This window comes from Merops nubicus, unplaced genomic scaffold (genome assembly GCF_000691845.1).
Source record: "Merops nubicus isolate BGI_N331 unplaced genomic scaffold, ASM69184v1 scaffold19354, whole genome shotgun sequence".
NCBI classification, from domain to species: domain Eukaryota; kingdom Metazoa; phylum Chordata; class Aves; order Coraciiformes; family Meropidae; genus Merops; species Merops nubicus.
The window spans coordinates 50,533-71,359 of record NW_008605151.1 but is presented as its reverse complement, the minus strand read 5'-3'; the positions used below and the strand labels follow the sequence as shown (position 1 = coordinate 71,359).

General features: G+C 42.7%; 1 protein-coding gene across 1 annotated transcript in view; it reads left to right on the top strand.

Annotated features, from left to right (window-relative positions):
- Positions 1-17,872, top strand: part of LOC103771939 (cohesin subunit SA-2-like) — a 56,097-nt gene extending 38,225 nt beyond the window's left edge. Inside the window, exons 19-32 of the mRNA XM_008939259.1 lie at positions 729-932; positions 2,338-2,414; positions 3,339-3,426; positions 4,454-4,531; positions 6,345-6,434; positions 7,101-7,269; positions 7,860-8,011; positions 8,843-8,944; positions 10,272-10,426; positions 10,548-10,676; positions 13,880-14,058; positions 15,040-15,214; positions 16,183-16,270; positions 17,864-17,872. Coding sequence (XP_008937507.1) covers positions 729-932; positions 2,338-2,414; positions 3,339-3,426; positions 4,454-4,531; positions 6,345-6,434; positions 7,101-7,269; positions 7,860-8,011; positions 8,843-8,944; positions 10,272-10,426; positions 10,548-10,676; positions 13,880-14,058; positions 15,040-15,214; positions 16,183-16,270; positions 17,864-17,872 — 1,695 coding nt within the window. The remainder of the gene's footprint in view (positions 1-728; positions 933-2,337; positions 2,415-3,338; positions 3,427-4,453; positions 4,532-6,344; positions 6,435-7,100; positions 7,270-7,859; positions 8,012-8,842; positions 8,945-10,271; positions 10,427-10,547; positions 10,677-13,879; positions 14,059-15,039; positions 15,215-16,182; positions 16,271-17,863) is intronic.
- Positions 17,873-20,827: the final 2,955 nt, after the last annotated feature.

Here is a 20,827-nt window from a genome sequence, read left to right as displayed (position 1 = left end):
GGAGGGAGGGTGGGTTATGCCATGTGTCTGAGCTGGCGTCCCCCCAGAGTTCAGTACAGAATAGGTTTCATTCTCCTTGAAGACTGGCTCCCAGCTGCTGGGGAATGATAGTAACTGAAAGATAAGAATGGAGATAGTGTATCTGCTGATGGGAGAGGGGTGGTCAGAAATGGATAGATGAAATCCTTGAAATAGCTGAATGTATTCTTAAGCAGGGGTGTTTACAGGGAGGTGATGTTAGGCGAGCACTCCTAGGTTAATTCCAGCACGAAAGGTTAACTGGAAGAGACAGTCAGCAGAATGGCAGAAGTGGCCTCCTCTCACTAAGAGTGAAAACCCCTGTTGCTAACATGATTTGAAATATTCTCCATCCTCTGCTGCTGAGGAAGACAGCTACCATTGTTTGGAGACACATGTCCTTTGGAAAGGCATTTTTTTGTTCCCTACTTTTGGCTGTTTTTATGTAGTGCAAATCATGTATTGCTAGAGTAGAACTGAAAACAGTTGCTTCATTCTTCAGGAAGATTCACAGACAATAGTAATGAAAAAGAGCTATAAACTCAGAAAACAAAACTGTATTCTCTAATCCTGCCCCTCTGCTCCTTAGACTGGCATTTATTTCAAGTTGGTTGTGTGACTGATAGAGACGTATAGGCCTAGTGAAATGTGTCTAAAGCATAAGTGGATTTCTTTACTATTTCATATAATACCCCTTTTATCATCTGCAGCATTTGGATGCTTTGCTGAGAGAGGTAAAGGACATTGTGACCAAACACTCTGACATGTCTGTCCTTGAGGCTTCCTCCAGGACTTATTACGTCCTCTGCAGTGAAGAAATTGCCATCTATAGCCAGGTGGATCATGCCCGAACTCAACTAATAGATGAGTTGATGGGACAGCTCAACCAGCTACTAGATAGCTTCTGGCAAAAGGTGAGTGTTGACTCAATGTGGAGATAAACAGGCTGCTTCTTAGTGAAAAAAATTAAGGGAGATAGGGAACTATTCTTTGCCTGCTGTTTCTGCTTGAGGAGCACAGAGCTTTCAAAGATGGGTTTGGGCATCTGAGAAGACTGGCTGTTTACATTTTAATGGAGCAGATATATTTTGGCAGAAATAGAGTGGGGAAGAGAATAAAAGAGGTAGTCCACACCAGCAACAGGGCATTTTGTGTCTTCTGAGTATTCTGCACCATAGCTCCATAGTTCCTCCATTACTGTGCCATAGATACTGTATGCAAGTTCAGCTAATAAGTGCTGTGGATCTAGAGGTGATGAGACTGTTCCCAAAAAGGTACAGTTCTGTACTTCTACATGTTTGACTGCACACAAGGTATTCTTTACACTGCTGTTTTGGCTGTAGAGATGGTACTAGGAAAAAAAAAGCAAACCAGCAATCTGTAATACAGATTATATAGCTATGGGATCTTTGAAATGACTTTCCCCTTGAAGGAGGACCGCAGTCTCCCTCAAAGTTTTTCATTAGCTCTAAAAAGCAGAAGCAGCTGGTGGTGATATGAATAGCTTGTTGGCTGAACTGAACAACAGAAGCCTGCAGCTGATCTGATCAACTGTGCCATCATGAACAGGTGTCATGCCATGGGATGGGAGTTAGCACTGGCAAGTTCTTATTGGATACTGGGATATTGTAAAATGTGTCAAGCCAAAAAATCCCCTAACCTCAGATTGGATTTATTTTGTTGATCTTAAATAGCTATCCATGTCAATGTGGGAGAATGTGTACTTATGAGAAACAAGATAAGTGCTAGACCAGGGATTCTTCAACTCCTTCCTAGTGAGATCCACATCTAAATAAAGAGATTTTCTCCTGGAACCCCTCCCTTCTAATTCCTGGTTGTATTTACCGTCTCCCATAATCACGGAGTAGACTTGTGGAAACTACAGCAATTGCATCTATGGGAAAGTATTTCATATATTTTTAGCTATCTTTGAATGTGATCTGGCAGCTGGAAGGAAGGAGAGTCAGCACCATCTGAACAGTTAGAGATCCTTAACAACTGTGTGAGGGACCATGAATGGCCTCTGAGTCTGAGGGTTAGCTCTTCTGTGTTAGTCTAATTGCTAGTTTTCACTCTGTGTTAGCATTACTGGAGTCCAGGGAGGCTGCTCTGGGTTTGTTACCGACAAAACTTCTGTGCAGTCAGCTTGTTGTTTTCGTTTTACTGTAAAGGAATGAGTAGCATGGTTAAAGGTGAAGGGATTGGGGAGGGCTGGAGGAGAGTAACTCAAGCTTGTGGGCTGGTTGGGAAGAGAACCTGACAGTCCCTGTGCCACCCACTGGCTAATTCCTTTCTCATTCCCAAACTTTCATAATTTAGGAAGAAGGATTTTGTACGGATGCAGGTGAAATTTCCCGGATGCACTCTGCTTTGAGAAGAGCAGCAGCTTTTCATAAGTGAGATGTTTATTTACACAACTTATTTTCCCATATACTTAAGTATTGACCTGACAGGTGCAAAGTGAGAATTGGTCTTATTTGATGGATTTAATAGATTTTTCACAAGAGAATGAAAATGATCCCTATGAGAGGTGCTGCAAGGATTAGTTTCTGAATAGAACTGTACTCTTGGATATGCATTTTTTTTTTAACTCATTAACTGAGGTTGGAGCATCAGCCCTAATGTGGCTGAGAAGTGTGTGCTACAGAGTTGGAGTACAGATCCTCTTTGTGGTGCTTCCCTCCTAGCTGGATGCTTTTGCACTGCCTTATTGTCAACACTGGTGGTCCGTCTGAAGAGGTGACAGTGAATGCAGTCTATTTTTTTCCCAGCAGATATAATATGCTTTGTTTATTTTAGCTTTATTTGACCTCCTTTTGTTAAAAGAGGGATTTCTCAAAAGCTGGACCAGAGATTATTCAAGTAAATTATGCAAGATAGAGAGTAGGGGAATTGGGCCTTCTCAATGTGTCTTCTACCTATCCTGCATGCTAGGGCTGCTCTGTTTTTGCAAAGAGAAGCCTAATGTTGAGTTGTGAACACTCAAAAGTATTAGAAACAGTTTTTGAAAGCAAGGTGGGGAAATTAATCTTTAGACCTTTTGGGGCACTTGGAGAGTGTGGATAGAGTGTAGGGAAGGGTACAGAGCTCAAACTTCTCTATCTTCTCATGACACTGCAGTTTTGTGGTAGGAATGCAGACATAAAGCTATGGATTAAAGGTTGTAGCGTTAGATCATAAAAACCTTAATTATGTTTTTCCCCCCCTTAATAATTAGTTATTTAACATTACTGCTGTAGGATGAAGGCAAAAATAGGTTTGGTCAGGTGAGATTTCATTTCTTGCTAAGTGCGTCATTCTTGTTTCTTTTTCACTTGCAGTGCCCATGATCTCACCAAGTGGAATCTGTATGACAAGACTCTAAGGTTGCTGGTGTTTGAAGTGGAACATGGAAATTTGCCTATTCTGGTGAGCTGTTAATATTTAGAATTGAAGGAGATTTTTCTTGTTGAAAGCAGGAAAATTAGGAATTACTAAATAATCCTATATATCAGTGTTCTGTGAGACAGGAAGATACTGTTTCCACTTCTCAGTCGGGGAAACTGAGGCTGTCTTTGGTATAATGTTACTTGAATTCATAAATTCATGCCATAGATTTGTTTATTTTGGAGGTTATCCAAAACTGATAATACCTGACATCTGGCTTGGTCCTTTGCAGTGCTCAGTACTTCCCATTGATTGCACAGTTTTAGTCTCCATACATATGAAATTGTTGGGACTGTGAGGAGCCCTTTATAGATGGCATGTGACCAGCAGCTGGAATACTTTGGACCTGTTGCTTGCAGATTGACTCTGTGGGTGAAGATGGTTTGTAATTACTGCTTGTCTCAGCTGCAGCCTTTTGGTTGTCTGGTTGCCTCAACTCAAACATTGGCTGTACTGAAATGGAGATGTATACCCTGGAATTCCCAGATGAAGTACTCTGGCAGTCATGGATATTAATCAGCCCCTGTTTTCAGGAGAAAAATAGGTTATTTGGGAAGGGGTGAAATTGAGCTGAGCATAGAAAACCTGGAGCCAGTGGATAGAGGTGGACTCCTTTAGGAGGAGCATTGGAGCACCAAGATTAGGCTCTGCTCTGAATTGCCCTCTGACAGAGTCTGCTTTTCACCAAAGACTGCAGAGAGATCCTGAGAAGCTGAGCTAAAGTTAGCATCTGTGAACACCCTTTTTAGGACGTGTTTACTTTCCATGGAACTCATCAAGACATCAAGAGTTCTGCAGAAGCAGCACCTTAGTAATGAAGTTCCTTAGGAGGCAACATTTGCCTGTATATAAACCTATTAAGTTTATTTTGAGGCTCTAAATACTTTACAGTGCAGAAATGGTCATGCAGGCAGCATGCAGAATGTCAGGCTTGGGTGCTTTGTTTAGTCCTAAGCTTTTTGCTGTTGAGCCTTTCATGTAAACAAAGAACATGTATTTATATTTGCAGATGATCCTGCCAGCTCTCCAGTGCACATATTTTTCTCTCCTGTGGCAACTAGCTGCAGTTTCAGAAAATTCTCCCAAGGTTGGTTGCTCAACTTAATTTTGAAACCCAGGGTTGTGCTTCTAGAAGTTTAAGTTGCTTTTCTGTTCTCAGATTACAAAAAAAAAAACCAAGCTTTCTAAGAAGATAATTTGTGTGTTTTCTTGAGGAAACCAAATTGCCCTCTTCTTTTAGGAAGTGTTTATGCTTTTTCATATTCTCTGCAAGAGAATAATGAACAATGGTACACCTCTATTTTTACTGCAAACCATGTGCATTGAATTCCTGGGGCTTGAGAGAAGTAAGGATAACTTGTTCCACTGCCAGCTTGTTGTTTTCTTGTTTTAAGCAGCAAAGAATATTCAGTGAAAACCTCAGGAAGTCCTGTTGCTTTGTTTTTTTTTGTTTTCCATATATGTTTCTGGCAGAAAGGTTGAGTAAAGTGGTAATTTTCTGATCAGCTGACTATTTACTTTCGTAATGGGTTTTATAAAGTGCCAAGCTCTGGCAGGTATTTCAGAAGAAAGTCTAGTTTAAGACACCGGAGAAGAAAACTCTTATGCTTTGGTTCACCCGTGCCCGTGTGGCTCTTTTTGTGCTGGCTCTGACTAGGATGAGTGCTGCTGGCTCTGTCCCTGTCGCCTTGCCCCGTGCTGCTGTGTGCTGCGCAGGACACCGGCAGGACGCTGGCGTGAGCCCTAGCTGGGAGCTCCCTCAGGATCAGATCCTGTCCCTGCCCTTCCTGCCTGGGCGTCTGCTTCTCCCCGCTCCGGCGTGTTCTGCCTTGCGGCCCGGGCAGCGTTAGCGCGACTGCCAGCGGGGCAGCACGTGTTCTCATTTGCCCTCAGGTGGGAGCAGGTCTGCATTGGAGGCACCATGTTACGGCCCACTCTGCAGGGCCAAATCTGGGTGCTGGCAGAGAGGCAAGTTCCAAGAGCAATAAAGAACGTTTCCTGCACGGCAGCTCTGGAGTTGTTTCTTCCCTGGTCCCTCCTCCCCAGCAGTGCTAAGGCAGTGCTTTGCCTCCCCCTCTGCTGCTCCTCAGCATGCCCTGGGCATGCCTTTTCTTATAAAGCTACAATTGCCTAGCGTGAAATCCAGCCCACCTGTAAGGGCATTCCTCCTCTGTGGACTGCTCAAAGCTCAGCAGCTGGGACCAGGAGAAGGATCAGAAAGTCTTTTATGTGGCTGTGGGCAAATCAAATAGTCTCTCGTGCTGGATTCATCTTAACAAATCAGAGGTGTCTCAGTTTCTGAGTGCCCAAGTTAGCAGCGTAGTTAAACTGCGTTCCCTCTGTAATCAATAGAGGGAGGGAGAAGAGCAACTCCAGAAGGCAATTCACTGAAAATTGGGGGGATGGACCAGAGTTGTTCAAACTCTAGTTCCATCTCTAGAGTGGAAATCATTGTCATTGCTTTATAAGGAGAAGCTGAAATGAATAAGTGAATAATGGACTGCATGCTATTAGAGCTGCCCGTCCTACAGATGGAGTAACAAAGAGTCTGTGACTTGCTGAATACCACAAGTCTCAGCAAGTGTGACAGAATCACATAGCCTACTAGTATTTGTCACATTTCTACACCAGAGTGTAGGGGGGAAGTATATATATTTGTGGATTGATCTTTGTATCCCAGATACTGAATCTGAAACCAGTCATGGTTTTAAACTTGTTCATATCTAGCAAGCTGTCGCTACTGTGAGATGTCAGCTTCCTCCATAACATCAGCTGTGCTATCTTAAATTAATAGTATCAGTGGAAGAAAGATGTAACTGTTGTTTGTTCTGTAATTCTCCATTGAATTATAGTCCCTAACATATCTGTCCTGTCACTTTTCATAAACATGTTTTTAGGAGACACTTTTTGCACTAAGAAAAGAGCTGAGACGTTTCAGTCAGATTTGCATGTGCTTCCTCCACCATAAGGAAAAAGATGTAAGAGAAAAGGTTGGTGTTTCTCCATCATTTCACTGGTCTTCATGCTCAGTCCTCCTTCTAAATGCCTGCCTTTCTTTTCATACTAGTATTTTCTTCTACTATGTTTGCTATTTTTTGTCTCTTAGCAGAGAAATAACTTTTAAAAGTCCCAATCTTCAACTAATTATTTTAAAGAAAACTAAAGTTATGTTAGTTAAAATGCTACAAACGTGCGTGCTTTAATCAAGCATAGGTATATGACTGCATCTGCAGAATCAAGGCCTGAATCTGAATGACTCATTTTGATAATTGTCGTGGTGTCCTGGTTACTATCTTTGCTTTATTAAAGCCTTGCTATGAGTATTACTTAAAAAAAAAGAAAAGGAGAAATTGTCCAGTGAGTCACATGTTAAGAGAGACAAATTCTAGCACAATAGAGTTGTTCTTCCTTTCCATGGAAGTTTGAAATCTTTTGGTGGTGGTCTTGCATGATACTTGTATATGCTGTATCCTAAGGTACAAGTTCTGGAAGGGCTTAGCTGTGGCATTTTACCACATGTTGGGGCAAACAGAAATCGTTAGCTTGCAAGGAAGAAGCTAGGTTGTGACTTTTGATGTTTGATGGAGATGCAAAGTGGAGCTGGCGTGAAAAGTAAGATGGTCTCTAAATCCTTTGGCTTTGTTTGCTTGATACAGGCCTTCATGATACTCTGTGACTGGTTGCTGATTTTGAGTCATCAGGATTCAAATAATAACGAAGAAGCAGTTGGACTTCTAGATTATCTTCCTAGCACATCACTTCAGGAAAAACTGCTTTTTTTTATCCAGGAGCATGTTTTTATGGAGGAAGAAGAGGAAGGCAAAGGTTAGACATCTTCATCACTGGAGAAACTTGCTGTCATTTGTCTAATTAACCCATGTTTCAGAGACTTAGTATGTTCTTAATGATACAAAATTACTTTTTTCTTTTACTCCTGTTGATAACCACTTGGAGAGTTTAATATGAACTCTTCTTGACTGTGTGTGGCAACTTTTTGTAGGGCTTCTGATGAGTTACGTGCTGTGTTTTCTAGCATCCTTACTAGGGGAAAAAAAAAGTGGTTGCCGTTTGATCTCTTCCATCTATTGTGTTTGTGCCTTTTATTGTGCACTCTCGTTCTCTTCTGTGGCTGTGAGCAGTGTTGTACAAGGAGATTCTGAGTAGCAGAAATGTGAAAGCCATGAAGATCAGAGTAGAAGACTGGAAATAACTTCTTTTCACTGTCATCAGCTGCAAGCTTTGAAATGGAAACAAACCTGTGTTTTCTGGCATACGCGGGAATGAACATAGCATCTGTTGCTTACTCTGTTGACTGAACAGTCGAGTCTGTGCTATGGGGATGAAAGCTGGTCATTAAAATGGAGGTAGCTCGAGTAAAGTAATAGAACAAAGCTTTGATGCTTTTGTTTCCCTAGACCTGACAGAAGAGGAGGAGAGAAAGGATGAAAGTTGCAAACTTGATGACTTGTACAACAAGCGGAATCTACTTGCAGCCTATTGCAAGTTAATAGTGTGTAATGTGGTAGAGATGACTGCAGCTGCTGAGATCTATAAGTATTATGTGAAGGTAATGTTTTAGATAAGGTTGCTTTGCCTGTCAGTGAATTTTGGTTTTTGAAAATGACTCCAATGTTTGTGAAAGGTATAAGATTAATAGTCTTATGACTTGGAATCCCTGTACAATCACAAAAGTGCTATAAAATCAAGCAGGAGTGGGACAAATCTCTCCTCTTTGCTTGGGAAAGGCACCTCACTGCAGGCAAAGGAAGTGAAAATTGAGTAGAGGGTATGTCTTTCTGAACATCTGCTCCTTGGTTTCTCCAGAGAGGCCGTTGCAGAGAAGCAGTTTATGACTGGGAGACTGTTTTAACTGCAGAGATTCTCACACAGAAATGGTTAGCTTACTTTATAGAGCTCACACAGCCTGTATGCAGATGGCCTACATGTCACACGGTAATTGGTAGAGCTTCAGCTACTCTGAAGTGGGTTCCAGGAGGGCCAAGAACAGCACATAGTGGGCAGTTTCCTTGAAATGACCACCAGGACTTTGGAAATACCTGGATATGGATTTTGTTCTTTACTTCACTGGCCCCAAGGCAAGCATGGGTTAAATACAGAAAACTCTCCATTTCTCTCCTGAGGAGGCTTTGTTCTTTTGTAATAATAAAGACTCAACTATGTCAATGTAACTTTAATCCTCACATTACTCTTAAAGGAGGATACCATTGCTTTACATATAAAATAATACAAAAAATACAGTTTACAACTTTTAGCTTGGGTGTTTTGATACCAGGAGTCTTTTGTGAACTTCTTGTGTCACATGAACACAGTCATGTTTTGCATACTCCCAGTGCTAAAGAAGGAGAATTATAATTCTTTCTTTTGTTGCTGTTAATAGACCTACAATGATTTTGGAGACATAATTAAAGAAACTTTAAACAAGACAAGGCAGAATAATAAAATTCAGAGTGCCAAGACACTGATCCTCTGTCTGCAGCAGGTAAGGTTAACATGAAAGCAAGAGGCTAAGGGCTTTTCAAACAGCTGTGTTCATATTTTTTACCTACCATGCCATAAGTATTTAAATTCATTAAAAAAACTTAGTGGAAAAAGATTTTTCCCTGCCTATACTTTCTATATGTATGTTGGTTTGGCATGTCATAACTGAAACTCCTTTCAAAGCATTTAATTTGTTTTAAAATACAGTTTTGTTCACGATTTTTTTGGTCTTGTTTTTAATCTTCAAATGCATGGTGTATTAGGACTGATGTGAGATTGCTGAGTGTTACTTGGGACATGGTAGATGTCAACCTTAACAAAGGTTAAGGATATTATTCTGTGTTTTATTGACTAGCTCAATTCCTATTGAATTTGAGGAACCACGAATGTGTCTGTGGCTGGCCAGCACTAATCCTGGGTATTTTCAGTGTTTTTTTTTTGGAAGAAAGTTGGTCGCAGCTCTTCTGAAGGGTCTCAGTTGCTGGGGCTTGCAGCTGCTGACCACTGAGGCCAGTTAGGTATTTTAGCAGCTGCTTTTGCCTGCTCTGCCCATGACCAGAGCTGTGCCTAGCTTGGAGTCTCGCTGTAAACCGCAGGGCAGGCTCCTCCCAGGGGCTGCAGATACATGAACTTTGCTTATTTCACAGGCATTGCCAGGGGCTTAGATCCGTGAACTAGCTCCTGAAATCTGAGCTTAGATGAGGCCAAGCAGCATTTGGCTACATGTATTCTGCTGACATAGTCAGGACTTTGTGTTTAGGTATCACATAGACAACAGGCCCTTTTTGGCCTTTGCTTGACCTTGACAGTTAACAGGTTGAAGAGAACAAGCTACCTCTGTGTTCTGTTAAGAAAAAAACACAAAACATAGTTAACTGGGCTCAAGATGTGCTTTTCACCCAGTCTTACTCTCAGAAGGGGAATGATGCTGCTGCCAAACTTGCTGCTTTATATCTACATTCTGATATTCTGAAAGTCTCTCAGGCAAATTAAGCCTCTGTGGCTTGACTCAGAAGTCCCAAAAGGAGATGGGGTCAGTGGAGCCATCATGTTCAGGAATCAGTTCTCTTTATGCATCAGTTTATGCACCTCGTTTTTTACTATTTCAATTTGTGCCCATCTGTTAAGCATAGCAGTGTCCTTTTGGGTCAGTTTCTTGTTGTTGTTCCAGTCCTGTGCTTCTGAAGCACTTGGCCTACCTGCTTTTTTTTGTGAGGCTTCTGTCTGTGTAAGCTAACCGTCGCTTGCTGTGCATGTCTCTGTGTCCTCCTGGTGCTTTGCTTGCCCATAGGATTCTATATGTTGCTTATCTGAGACTTCTTTTGCAGCTGTTTCAGACACATGCAGAAAGCCAAGACAGCAGTAGCAGTGTGGATTTCTCCTCTGCTTCCTTCATAAATATGAAAGAACTTGCTCGTCGCCTTTCACTGACATTTGGCTGGGACCAACTGAAATCTAGAGAATCTGTAGCCATGATACACAAGTATGTGCCACGTGACATCATTTTGTCCATGGTCTTTGCTTTTGTTAGCTGTCTGTTCTATTACTCTGCTCTGTTGTTGATTTGTTTGGTTGGTTGTTTTTTTTTTCTTTTCTTCAAATAGGGAGGGGATTGAATTTGCTTTTCAAGGAGCTACTGGATTAGATGGAAAAAGCTTGCCTCCTAACTTGAGCTTTCTGTTAATCATCAGTGAATTTTCCAACAAGCTGCTAAAGCCAGACAAAAGACTAGTGTAAGTTAAGTTCTTGTACACTGTCCTACTCCGTTTCTGTTTTTTTGTATCCCTGTAGGTAAGACACTTCACCTTCATTGTTGCAGAAGTTGCTCAAGGGCTTTTCAGAGAAACTTTGAAATCAATCTGCCCCTGAGACTCTTAGTTTGAGACACTTGTTGAATTTTGTAATAGAAGTCATTTCAGATTGTATGTGCAGGATGCTTTCTAGACTTTTGTAAGAGATATTTGGGCCCACATATGGCAGTTCTTCTATATGGCAGTTCTTCTAAAGGAAGGACAGTGTTAATTTGGTGGAAGAGAGTTGCATCTGGACTGGCTAGTGGAGTGGCAGGATTGCTTTTTTGAACAGAAAAGTAAAGCAGAAAAGATTGAGGAAGTGATAGTGCCCGGATCATTGTTTTGTAAAATAATGATCTAATTCCACAGCTTCTGGACTCACATGAGTTCCACCAAGCTATTTGTGATGTGGATATTTAAACTGAAGAATTTACTATTTACAGGGGAGTATGCCCTGATCCTGCTGGACTCCTGTTCTACAGTGGTTTAAATGGTTACACTTAGTAATATAAGAATGATGCATCTGAATAGAGAGATGTACGATTAGATGTATGATTATATGTCTTATTCCCTTCTTCACCTGCCTCAGCTCCAGTCATTTTTGAGAAGGAAGTAATGTTCTTCCTTCTATTTGACCTTTGTCATTATCTCTCTAGTCAGTGCTGCCTATTTTGGATCTGTATCACTGCACTTCACTCTCCTGTTCACAGACACTGTAAAAACTACTGAAAAATATATTTAGCAGGTTATTTCAGTTTTCCTGAGAGCATATTTGAAGCCATGTGAATGTAAGATGCAATGTGAAGACACATCTACCTATTGGAATTTCTGAGAAAATCACTCCAGTATCTAACAAGAAAAGTTCCACTTTGGAGAAGTTGGTGGAAATGGAAAAAAACAAAACAACCATCACATCTTACTGAGCCCTGTGTAACTTGCTTGCTCTGGTGCTACTTTGTCCTAAATTGGAGGTTGACTTCCACAGGGGCCATCAACCACTTTTTATATAATGAGGGTTAAGTGTTAAAATGTCTGCTTTCCTGTTACTTTACATGACAAACACAACTTATTAATGATTGCCACCTACCCAGTGTGTTCTAAAGATCAGTTCAAGCCCAAAATGCAAAATACAGAAGAAAAATAATTTGACATATACTGATTACAAACCCTGGAAAATCTAAAGAGGATAATCTATGGCTAGTGCCCTTTCTATTCGTGCATCCTTGAAAAACTTTGTACTTTCTTTTACCTCCAGGAGGTATTTTTAAATTATTTAATTAGTTTATTATTTAATTATTAAATAATTTTTTATTACTCATTGAAAACTTTTATAAGAAATACAGAACCTAGTAGGGAATGCACCTTGACTTCAGTTCTTACTGCTTTGGACCTTCCCACTGCTGCTGGGAACAAATGGGAAACAATAAAATTCACAAGGGGGTAACTGTGCTTTTATCCACAACTGCTTACAGACTGTGTTTCTAGAGTAACAGCTTCTATTCTGGGAGGCCTAAAATGCCTTGCAGGGGCTGGAGATTGTATTTCCTCTTAGAAATATTTAGGTTTAGCTCCATCATAAATTACTGGATGGAATGTTTTAGGTCAACATGAACTTTTAGAAATAAACATCTGGTTATTTTCATTTGTTTTATTAATCATAGGATTGATGTCCAGGTCTGTATGTTAACATATGTGAATGTACCTGTAACAGATGAGATACAGAATATGGGCATTTGTTAGAAAGGAGTATATTTCAACACCATCAAAGTGTATGGATTTTAACCTCCTCCCCTGTAATTGCCCAGGCTCTAGCAGTAAAATATCTGACTTGTCAGTTGCTCTGTGCCACTAAATGCACACAAGAGATGAATTATTGAATAACAAGCAGCATGAAGGGCCTGATTCCTGAATCAGTAGGAGCCTTTCCATTGACATTGATGCAGTTGGATTAGACCCTAAAACAGTAGTTACAATACATGCTTGTTTGAAACCAACAAATTCCATTACCAGGGTTTCTTGATCCCTGAGGCCCCCAGAGTGCAGGTCTCTAATTGTTTCGGAGTCGATGCTTACCCTGACCTCCTCCCAGCACTGGTTTTCTGGTTTTGGAAAGTGAATGAAATGCCTGATATTTCCCAGGCCACACTTCTAATCAAAGAAAGAATAATACTGTACTGGCTGGCATTAAAACTGTCACTTCTGGCATTTGCCAAGGTGAGGTTTGTTTTAACAACACTGGGCTTGCTTTTAAAGTGACGAGCTGTAGCTGAAATGTAGTGAATATCCAGTTTCTAATCCTGAGTCAGACTTCTGCTTTCTTATTGTTGTGAAGCAAGAACAGGTCAGAAAGACTTGGTCAAAAGCTCCCTGCTTTTCCAAAAGAATGTGTGATGGACACCTCTTTGCTCCAGAAGAGGTGATGGCTTTGCCTGGGATTCAGGGAAGCCTGATGTCAAGTCCTTGGTCTGAATCAGGCAGATCAGGGGTTTGGACCAATGTTTTCCACATCCTATGTGTTGTCATGACTGCAGAGCCACTAACTGCTTTGTGCAGACACTTCAAATTTTATTGGGAACCTGAGAGAATTGGATCGAGTTTCAGATGATAATTTAGAAAAGTGGCTTTATTGGTTGTTCTTGTTTTTAATTTTGATAAAACAGGCACTCGTGGTGTAAGTAGCCCATTTCCTGACCTACTGCAGTGTTGAATCACAAAGAGCATCTCTCGTCTGGGATCTCCTCTGCACTACAGTCTGTGAGGCAGACAGGGGCCATCAGGAGAAGGGCTGCACCCTTGTAGAGCTCTGCTCTGTTCAGACAGCTCCTGGCAGCAGCAAGTGGCAGTGACTTTGTGCACAGGAAGTTCTTTCTGGAGACTGATGTCATCCTGTAATTCCTGTGCATCTAGTGTTGTTTCTAAAGCTAAAATTCAAGCACTTTTAGCTGTGAAGGCGTTTACAGTTTTACTCTAAGGTATTTCAGAGATGTTGGGTATTTCTGAGAAAAAGGTTGCTCGCTCTTGTTCTTCAGCAGGGCTGCCTGTCCCTTTGGAGGGCAAAGGGAAAACGCCTTCCTGGCCACACCTGCCCAGACACTGAGGGGAGGGTGCTGGGTTTCCTGACGCTGCCTTTTGGTCCCCTCCAGGTACACGTACCTGCAGAGGTACATAGCAGAGCCGCTGCCTGGCGGAGGAGAAGAGTGGCAGCCCTTGGTTTGGTACAGAAACTCTTTGTTGGCAAGCGAAGATGAGGAGAGCTCTGTCCTCTGCGGCTCAGGAGAGTGCACATCTAAGATGTCTGCTTTTAAAAGGAAATTGTCTAATGGTATGAACATTTCTCTGTTCTGGATCAGCTGTATTTGCTTTGTCTCGGCTAAAATGCGCTTCATGCTTTGCATCAGCAGTACCACTGTGCTGGATGTTGTGGGCTTTGCCTTCAGTTTTGGTGGTGTTAAAGGCCTCCTCGTCAGCCAGCAGCAGTAAGCTTGGTCTGGAGACTTCAACTGAGCTGAATTCAGATAATCTTTTATTCTGCTTGGTACTGAGTTGTGGCATTTCTGCCATTGAGACTGGGTTCATTGCTTTCAATTGCTAAGTTAAGGGCGTTGTTTCTTTAGGCCCTGGTGATAATTGACACAGGAGAGAGACTTCCAGCAGTTGATTCAGATCTTCAGCCCTGATTGTCTGGGCCAAATCATCTGCTATCTTTCTCCGTTGAATTTCTAGGGAACCTGTAAGATTATAGTCCTAAATTAAAGAGTTACTGTTACGTGGTCTGCATCCAGGCTTCAGCAGCTCTCAGGGACTTTCAGTCTGTAATGAGGTGTTCACTTCACAGATATGGTGGGTTTTAGTTCAATGGAGGAAAATTGTCAGTAAAAATGCTGAGTGCTGTGGTCACCTGCAGTTGTATGTGGAGGAAAGGGTTTTTTTCCAGAGTCCTTTAGTTTCTATCTCATTCTTTCTTATAGACTTTATTTTCAGTGGCTTGCCTTCAGGGACCTTGCTCCTTTGTGTCCCAAAGGCCCTCCTTTCTTGAGGGTTATACAGACTCAGCACTTGTAAGCACATAAGTGATAGTGCTTATGGACCAGGGCCAAGATCATAAATCTAGATTGCAAAAATGACCAGCGGGCAGATTAAATGGATTTTCTTTTGTGTAGCTTTTAGCTGTCTCCTTCAATAAATGAATGCCCTGCTCCAAATCTCCCTCTGAGCTTGGCCCCATTGCTTCACTGCTGTGGGCAACATGTCCTTCTCAAGAGCACTGAGGCTGAAGAGGGAGTCTCTTCACTGTCTGTTACAGGGTCTTTCCCTGAAACCAGCCAGACTGAAGCAGCAAGCAAAGCTCCAGACCTACAGGGTGCTTCCCAGCTTGCCTCTGCAGCAGGAAAAAGCAGAAAGAGGCTGAAGTCTCAGGAGATGCACTTGCAGGAACATTTGCCATTCCCGTGTCCAGGAGGGCTGCGGAGAAGATACTGGTGAGAGTTTTATGTCTCATTGCACTGGTATTGACAGCTGCGGGCTCTCTATCCACCCCTGCTTCTCTTTTTTGTAATACCTGTGCTGGGCAGGGTGTTTACCCCTCCTGTCTTTCTTATGGGCTGTGTCCCAAGGAGAAGGTTGGGTTATTTTTGTTTCCTTATTCTAGTATCTACATTTGCTGATTGTCCCCCACTGTCACAGGGCTTCCATACCTTTTTGGAGTAATATTGAGTGTGCAGAGAAGAAGATAAGGAAGGAGCCAGGTTCCCTGTCCCACTTCTCTTCCCTCTGGTGCTGATTAGAGGGCTGTGGTGTTGGTTGGCCTGGCTATTTGCTGCAGCAGGACGATGAGGGGTTTCTGCATCTCTGGAAGTGAAGTACAATTCTTGTCTCTGCAGATCTGCTATTAACTACTGTGGAACTGGTGACTGTCCTTTAGAGAGGTGCATGTCCTGAGTGAAAGCCCACACAATGGATAGAAGAGAGGTGCTGTAGAAATAGGGAGTCTGGAGTCTGCTTTTGGGCTCTGGAAAGCACTTAAAGTGCTCGGTTGGAATCTTTTCCTTTAATACAGTTAATTTATTGTGGTGTTAGGTGCCATTTTCTGCATTAGTAGGTTAAAAGATGAAACATAAATCCCCAAAAGATCCATGCTTTTCCAAGTTTTGGGACACTTGTTGAATTGACCTGGTGAATGCAAGTAAAATAGAACAAAAAATTATTAAACATAAAGGTTGTCCCTGTTTAAATGAATGCTTTGTTTCTGATATGCTTTGTGGGAAATTCATCGGAGTGTGACCTCTCTCATACCTGGGAAATACTGGCCTGGAAACTTTGGGCTACCTTATGTGGATATCTCAGCAGCAGATCTGCGTATGTGTACTCTGCCTCAAGTGCACTTGCACAATGTGCTGCCTTTGTTGTAAAGTTTCTCAAATTGGTTTGGTTTGGTTTTGTTTTCCAGCAAAGATGAGATTAAGACAGAAGCTGTCTCAGAGGAGGGTCCATCAGAAGACACAGCTGAGGATGTCGATGTGGTTGGTGCAGAGCAGGTAATTTTGGCTTGGGTTTTCCAGCTCTGAGGACAGCTGTAGTCGTGGTGGGTGAACGGGAGTTGAGGCGCTGAGAGGAGGATCAGGTTCCTTTTCTCCACGTACCGTGAAGCTTCTCGGTGAAGAGCCACTTGCTGCGGTTGCTTCCTGCGGGTGACAGGCAGCAGAGGTGGCACTGCTGCATGGCTGCAGGGACTGTCTCCTTCAGGCCTGGTGTTTGCATCGTGTCCTGGAGATTGAAGGACACAGACTGTGTCTGAGCAGCTGCTCAGCCCAGGGCTTTTGCTGGAGTGTCCCTTGTTTCTCACCCTTTGCCAGTCAAGGCCACTGGGGAGATTAAATTGTCCCCAAACCAGCTGGAGGTTTGAAGGGAAGCATACAAACATTGTGAGCTTGCAGTAGCAGCCAGCACAGCCTGGGGGTTGTCTTGTGGGCACTGATTTGTCTTTGGGATCAAGTAAAAGTTTGCAAAACTGCAAACTGGGTCTTTCAGTCCTTAGGGTCAGTGTAGTGCAAAGACTCAAATAGGGTGTTGTACACCAGGGGTCTTGCAGCAGTGACCACACTGAGAAGGAGGAAGAAACCCAGGAGGCATGAGGTTTCCTGTGCTGCAGCTGATCACAGCCCTCCAAGGGTTTAACCTCTAAGAGTTTGCTGTGTCAGAGGATTGATTGAGCAGTTCCTTCAGGCTTTTCTGCTGTATTTCTCCCTCCTCTCTGAAATTGTAGCATAATGTAAACTGTGTTTGGCAGACAGGTTTTTTGCAGTGAGTCAGGCAACCCCTGCAATTCCATTGGCTCTGCTCTATCCCAGGCACCCTGAGAGCAACCCTACGGAGAGCGACATGTGGGTGCTGTGGGGTGAGACCCTGAGTGTGAAGCAGCAGCATGTGCTCCTGGCCTGGAGAGCCAGCCGTGTCAGGGGCTGCTGGGGGTGCTCCTTCCATGGAAACATTCAGGACCAAGCTGGAGGGGACTCTGAGCAATCCAGTCTAGTGGGAGGTGTCCCTGCCCGTGGCGGGGACATAGAAACCATTCTATGACTCTATGATCTTGGATCTAACAGCCACATCCAAAGACCTTGTATGAATTTTGACTTTTAAGATGAGTTTTTCCCTTAAAGTTGAAGAAGTTATTTCTTTTCAGACTTGTGTGGTGGTCTTGGTTTTTGGGTGTTGGGTTTGGTGTTTTGTTTTGTTTTAAGAGGACTAGAAGGAAAAAGTTACGTCTACTTTTTCTAGTCACGTGCCTGTTAAAGTGTAGACTGTTTGGACGGTGTGCATGGGGCAGTTCCTGTTGAAGACAGTAAAAGAATTTAAATCCATGGGCCAAGATCAAAGCCATACAGAAAATGCACTGATTGATTACCTAATGTGTGGCCTTTCCCTGTAGTGCATTTTCTGGGCTCCTTGTAGTATAGAAATGTTCTTTTCTTTTTTTTGGCAGCTAAATACAGCGTTTTCCCAGAGCCATCTATGGCCAAGCTGCTAGATGGCTAGATGCTACACTCTTATTCTGATTCTTTGTGTGCACTTACATGACATTTTTTTTTATCATGAGACTGACTTTATTGTTTTTTTCTCTTCTGCTATAGGACGTCTAAGATGATGAGAGGATAAATGGAAATGAAGAACACGAGTGTGTTTTTTTTTTTTCCTGCAAACTGTTCAACTGCAAAGGGGGTTGTGGTGACATCAACCAAAGCAGCAGGAGATAATGTATCCAGTCCAATCTCTGCCTGTAGGCATCCACCCTGAACCAGTTTCTAGGACTGCAGCTGATTTCTCCACATTGCTGGTGGTGGGCATTACTGAGCTGGCTGTTGTGCTTCTGAGGCTGTGGGCATTATGAACTTCATTACTCAGCTGCATCCTGGTCCTTGATGCCATCTTGGAAACATTCTCAACCTAAGGCTTGGAGTCAGGGTGTTGAGTGACCAGTAGCGTTCTGCTGGAGGTATTCCGTGCCATTTGAGATAACCAAGATGGATATCTATGTGGTCCAGCTGTGAACAGTGGGCCCTGCTGGGTGGTGGCAAGTGACTTGGCAGTGCCATTTCCTGCTGGAAAAGCAGAAAACCTGGATCAAATTGAAAGTATTCCTGAATGCCAGCGCCTAGAGATGCGGGCAGTGGCCTGTGGGGACCAGGACGTTCCCAGGAGGCTTGCAGCACAGCTTCCAAATAACACAAAAAGGAAGAGCAGACTGCCTGTTTTCCTCTGGAAGAAATTCTTCATGCACAGTGGTCGTGTGGTATTTACTTGGAAAATGTAAATAGACTGTAAATATGGCCCTTCAAAAGTAATTATTCAAATTAAGAATTTGCAAATGATCTTCACTCAAGAGCATTTGAGCGGCAGGAGGCTGAGGAGTGCTGGCTGCTTTCGCTGACCCTTTGTCACTGCTCCAGGGAATTGTACATTGGCATTAATCCCTTCAGCTTTTTTCTTTTTTAATATATATATATTGGATTGTAACTGTGTAAAATAAACTACAGAACTATTGTTATACGTTGGTACTAAAAGTGCAAGTGATTTTCCCCCAGGAAGACTGGAGAAAGGAGTGCTGCTCTGCCTTCTCCTTTGCCCTGCTCCCCAGTAGCCTGAGAAGTGATCTCCAGAGGATATGGAAGTGGAAGCCGTGAATGTCTCCCAGGTATCGGGTGTCCTGCAGCAGCAACAGTAAACCCAGGATGTTCCATTTTGCATAGATGAGTATGTGGGGAGAGAGGTAGGACACAAGATGCCAACTCTCTCCCAGATTAACTTGTTCTCCCTGTGACTCAGTCACAGCCTAGACCTGGACTGTGACTTTGTTTCCCTCATCCAGCTCCATTTGTGGATCTAGGCCTAAGCACCTACCAGGTAGGCAGAACACAGCTGGATTAAAAACAAAGAGGTACACCTTGGCCCACATCAAACATGCAGATGCTGCAATTCCTGTAACGAAGGGCTAGGGCTGACAGTTATCTTTAGGGGGAGGTGCAATACCACAAGAAAAGCACTTCCACAGTAACACCACAATTTGCTCTACTAGATCTGTGCAAATCCTTTAGGAGAAAAGGGACTTGGTTACCCCAAGTGTAGGAGAGCAGGTTTTACCCAACACTGTTAAACAGTAAGTGGCAACAGGAGATGCAGGTTCTGCAGAAGAGCTTTACTCTGCACCACAGCTCTGTTCAGTGGAGCAGTGACAACTGTGAGGAGAAAGCTCTTTCCTGTACAGTGCCCATTTCCAAGCTTTTTTCTAAGGGGGGCAGTATCCAGCTTGAAGTGCTCGAGGTAGGGAAAAGCAGCAAGCCACCACCTCTTAAACAACGAATAGAAATGCAGGATCATCTTCTAGTAAGACAGACAGTTGGCTCATGCTCTCCTACAGCACCTTGGGGAACAGAGCTTAACATAAGTGCTCTGTGTGCCTCTGTGTGGTGCCTGACCAACAGCAGAGAAATTTTGACATTGATGAGTTCCCTCCCATTGAAGTTGGAATAATCAATCTACCCTGATTTTATTTTCAAGAATCTTTTGAATGGTATTAAAATGACCTGGGTTTTCCTTGGCAAGGTTCCCCAGCAGGCATTAGTGATGATTTCATGACTTAGGATACACAGGTTTGTGAGTCTCTCCATGAGGGGGTATGAGGAGTAGAGTGGAACCACTGGCAGCTGCTTGAGCAGTGCTGGCTTTTGGATAAAGCAAAACGTGCTGGAGCTTGATTGTCCTGACCTGCTGCACTGTTGAATCACAAAGAGCATCTCTTGTCTGGGATCTTCTCTTTGAATATGCAGCTTGCTGTAATTATCCAACCAAAGTGCCCCTCCTTTCTTAAATGGGTCTTTAACAGTAAGAAGTTAATTGTGTGCAGTACATAATAATTAGAACTGTAAAATTCCATGTATGAAAATCTTTATTTGAAAATACAAACATTGTTTTTAAACATTTTAACAGATCTACACTGCAACCAAAAAATAACTTACATCTTTTTGTACATTTTTTTTTCTCTCAACAGAATCTGTTTAACAGTAAGAGTGAGGCAACACTTTCAAGCTGCTGTGACACTGATGAATATCCATGGAATGTGTCAATAGCAAACAACTGAAGGGGGGGACAGACAAAAGCACTGAATGCCCACAAATTAGTGCACATCACTGACCGAGTAACACTTAGACAAAGCATTTAAAAAAAAATTGGTTCCTTCTACATGAATTAATGCACTCATTTTGGATCAAGTATGAACGCTAAAACAGACTGTATCATTAAATAATCTTTTTATAATGAACATGAATGAAAAGACTGAAGTTTAAAAGGGCAAGCAAAATTAAAGCTAGGGCAAACAAGGACTACACAGAGAAGAGAAGCAACTTGTCTCAGGCATTTGCTTCCCTTGTGCACTAATACACTCAGCTTGTCAAACGAAACTGCTTGTTAATGAGAGCTGAGTCACGCACTCACAGTCCTGTCTCTTCCTCACCAAGGCATAAAAACCCCATAAAGCCCCTGGGGCTGTCTGTGGACAGGTGAGCCCTGCAGGCCAGGTGTACCTGGTCTCCTCACCTCCC